General features: G+C 52.4%; 2 protein-coding genes across 3 annotated transcripts in view; one reads left to right on the top strand and one right to left on the bottom strand.

Moving 5' to 3' along the window:
- ccsapa (centriole, cilia and spindle-associated protein a) overlaps positions 1 to 169 on the top strand; it is a 2123-nt gene extending 1954 nt beyond the window's left edge. The window contains exon 4 of the mRNA XM_019864488.1: positions 5 to 169. Within this exon, the coding sequence (XP_019720047.1) occupies positions 5 to 154 (150 nt within the window). The 3' untranslated portion in view covers positions 155 to 169. The remainder of the gene's footprint in view (positions 1 to 4) is intronic.
- A 724-nt stretch (positions 170 to 893) lies between these two features.
- cdc6 (cell division cycle 6 homolog (S. cerevisiae)) overlaps positions 894 to 2739 on the bottom strand; it is a 4673-nt gene continuing 2827 nt past the window's right edge. Inside the window, exons 7-11 of one of the 2 annotated variants that reach the window (XM_019864518.1) lie at positions 2711 to 2739; positions 2099 to 2160; positions 1842 to 2008; positions 1597 to 1737; positions 894 to 1006 (exon numbers count right to left, since the gene is read on the bottom strand). The exon at positions 2711 to 2739 is cut by the window's right edge and continues 206 nt beyond it. In XM_019864518.1, coding sequence (XP_019720077.1) covers positions 917 to 1006; positions 1597 to 1737; positions 1842 to 2008; positions 2099 to 2160; positions 2711 to 2739 — 489 coding nt within the window. In that variant the 3' untranslated portion in view covers positions 894 to 916. Of the gene's footprint in view, positions 1007 to 1596; positions 1738 to 1841; positions 2161 to 2710 lie in introns of both variants that reach the window. The other variant, XM_019864517.1, reaches the window with a different exon arrangement.

Below are 2739 nucleotides of genomic sequence, written 5' to 3'. Positions count from 1 at the left end.
CGCCCATCGCCGCCGCGCTCGCTCGGCTGACCCGGACGAGCTGCGACGCCGCCGGTTGACGGCCTCCGCCGCCGCCGCCGCCGACGACGAGCGCTGGGTGACGGAGTACATGCGCTGCTTCTCCGCGCGGGTGGACGCCAGGCCGCGCCTCTAAAAACAAACAAACAAAACAAAACAAAACAAAAAACCCGCAGCACAGTTGTACTCCGAGGCTTCAACCTAGCGGTCTGAAAAGACGTTTCAAAACGTCTTTGGGAGTGGATGAGCTTTAAAGGGGCGGCGACTTTGCTCAATGAAGTCAATCGAGTCGTCGTCGTCATCAAAACACATTTTTGGAGCCGATTTTGAAGGAGGACAAAGCGCGCTCGTTTGTTACTCGCGGAGGAACGCCGAAGGATCCTTGGGCCATCGCCGCGGGATCGGAGTTCAAAGAGCACTGATCTCCAGCTTTGCCGGCGGTGAACTGGACGCTCGTTTCGTTAGCCCACCCATGGCGTTCGGCACCAAGCCGAACCTTAATTTAAAACCCTCCTTTTTTTTTTTTTTGTTCTGGGGAGTTTTTCGGGGGCGGGGCTTTTTGCATGCGAACGCCGCAACGGAACAAGAAAGTGGCGTGACGGACAAAGCGGAAAGTACACGCCCACTCATGTTGAGACACCTTTGTCCCTCGTGACTTTCTCAATGTTCCCGGAAAAAGATGAGAAATAAAAACGACTTCAACAAATCCGCCGCTTGCTTTTGACTGACACGCTCAACGCAGGCCTCCGTTTTGAAAAGCTCAAAAGAAGTGCGGAAAAGACGAACGGTTCAAAGTGTCACTTGGTTTATTGACAACAACAAACACTCAGACTTTAAAAAAAAACAAAAATATTCTCAGCAAAAACGAGAATAACTTAAAAAAAAAAATCGACGACGTTCACGGAAGTCCTGCCGCCAAGATGCTTCCGACGAGCGTGCGATCCTTAAGTGCATTTTCAACCGCCTTCTCGTCAATCTTCAGGAACACCTGAAGACACACACACACACACACACACACACACACACACACACACACACACACACACACACACACACACAGCCCAAGTCCATTTTCTGACCATTGAGAAATTCATATATTCAAAAGGTAGGCGGGTTTTGTTGATTGGCAACGTAAGATGGCCGCCGGTGGTTTCATTTTTGCCTGATGGCGAGTAAGCAGCGTTTGAACGCAGCGACCGACAGTTTCGGGGGCAAGCGGAGTCCATCTTACGTTGCCGCTCGCCAAGCGGAGTCCATCTTACGTTGCCGCTCGCCAAGCGCACCCCCGACTCGAAAACATAACATCTTCAACGCAGCGTTCTCGCATTATGCTGAACATTAGCACGAGGCGCGCTGGCGCACGCTTTGCAAAGTGAGAAGCCTGAAAATGACAAATTTGCTCAGAGAGGTGCAGAAGTTGCCTTTTCAACGACACAAAAGTAACAGGAGGGGTCAGTCACGGCGGCAAGGCAAGATGGCCGCCCGACAGTCCAGGTTAGCGTTTTTTTTTTGAGGTCGGCGGCAAAGCGGAAGCGAGTCGTCGGATGCCGAAAAGCGACGGCGTCGGTCGGGCTTTACCTTGCTGAGCCGAGCTTCTTTGGCCTTCTTGAGGGCGAACACCCCGCGGCTCTCCAGCAGCGCGCAAAGCGACAAACACTCCGACTGGCTGACTCCGCCCACCTGGCGCCGAGCGCACAGGCGGCTGTGAACCTCGTGGAGCTGCGAGGGCGCGACGACAAGCAAAAAAAAAAAAAAGGTCACGCGCGCGGGCCGTTTTACGAAGGCCGGGCGGGCAAAAAGCGCGGCTCGCGCCGGGGTGTCACCTTGCCGAGGGCCACCTCTTTGCTCTTGCCGGCGCGCACCAACATCAGCAGGCAGCACACCAGAAGTTTCTGCTGCAGCGGGAAACTTTCGCCGGCGCACGACGCCACGCGGTCGCCGTACGCCTCGGAGAGGACGCGCGCCACCTGGGCCACGCCGGCCGACGACTCTGTGGAAGCACACGCGGCATATCTTGACGTCAACGCCGTCGCTTGGACAGAAGACGCCAAAGGGCAACGCCGACGAGCGACATTCGGACCTTCGTCGGGGCGCCGCTCCGCCTTCTTCCCGCGTTCCGACTCGAAGATCTCGACCGCCCGCCTGTTGGGACACACCGGCGAGGCGAATCAAGCCACGCGTCAACAGGGTTCCCACTCTTCCACTTGCTTTTTATTTATGGACCTTTTAAGGACTTTTGAGGACTCATTTAGCAATTTTTAAAGGATTTTTTTCTCCTCCATTCAGCAGGGGATTCAAGGTGGATTTAATGCCCGCTCAGCAATATGCGGGCTGAACAGAAAGCCACATCTCACTTGAACTCGTGTTCAAATCATTGCTGCGAAAGGAAGGGCACATCTTTATTTTTAGGGGCAATCAGCTAACATTTATTTGACATACCGTAAAACTTGAATTCATTCTCAAATAAAGTACACTAAGAAAAAAATTAAATGTAGAAAATATAAAACGTCCATTTATTTTTGAATAAAAATAATTTTTAAGGACTTTTATTGATTTTTTAGAAGCTTGCCCTGAAAATTAAGAACATAATTTTACAACTTCTTTTTTGATGGATTTTTATGAACTTTAAGGACCCGTGGGAACCCTGGTCAAATCCGCGGTTCCGATTCCCGACGCGTCCACGGGGACCGACCTGCAGATGTCCAAAGCCTTCCGGGCGTC

This window comes from Hippocampus comes, unplaced genomic scaffold (assembly GCF_001891065.2).
Source record: "Hippocampus comes isolate QL1 unplaced genomic scaffold, H_comes_QL1_v1.1 scaffold371, whole genome shotgun sequence".
Classification (NCBI taxonomy): Eukaryota; Metazoa; Chordata; class Actinopteri; order Syngnathiformes; family Syngnathidae; genus Hippocampus; species Hippocampus comes.
Note: the sequence above shows the minus strand (reverse complement) of the source record. Positions and strands in the feature narration are given on the sequence as shown.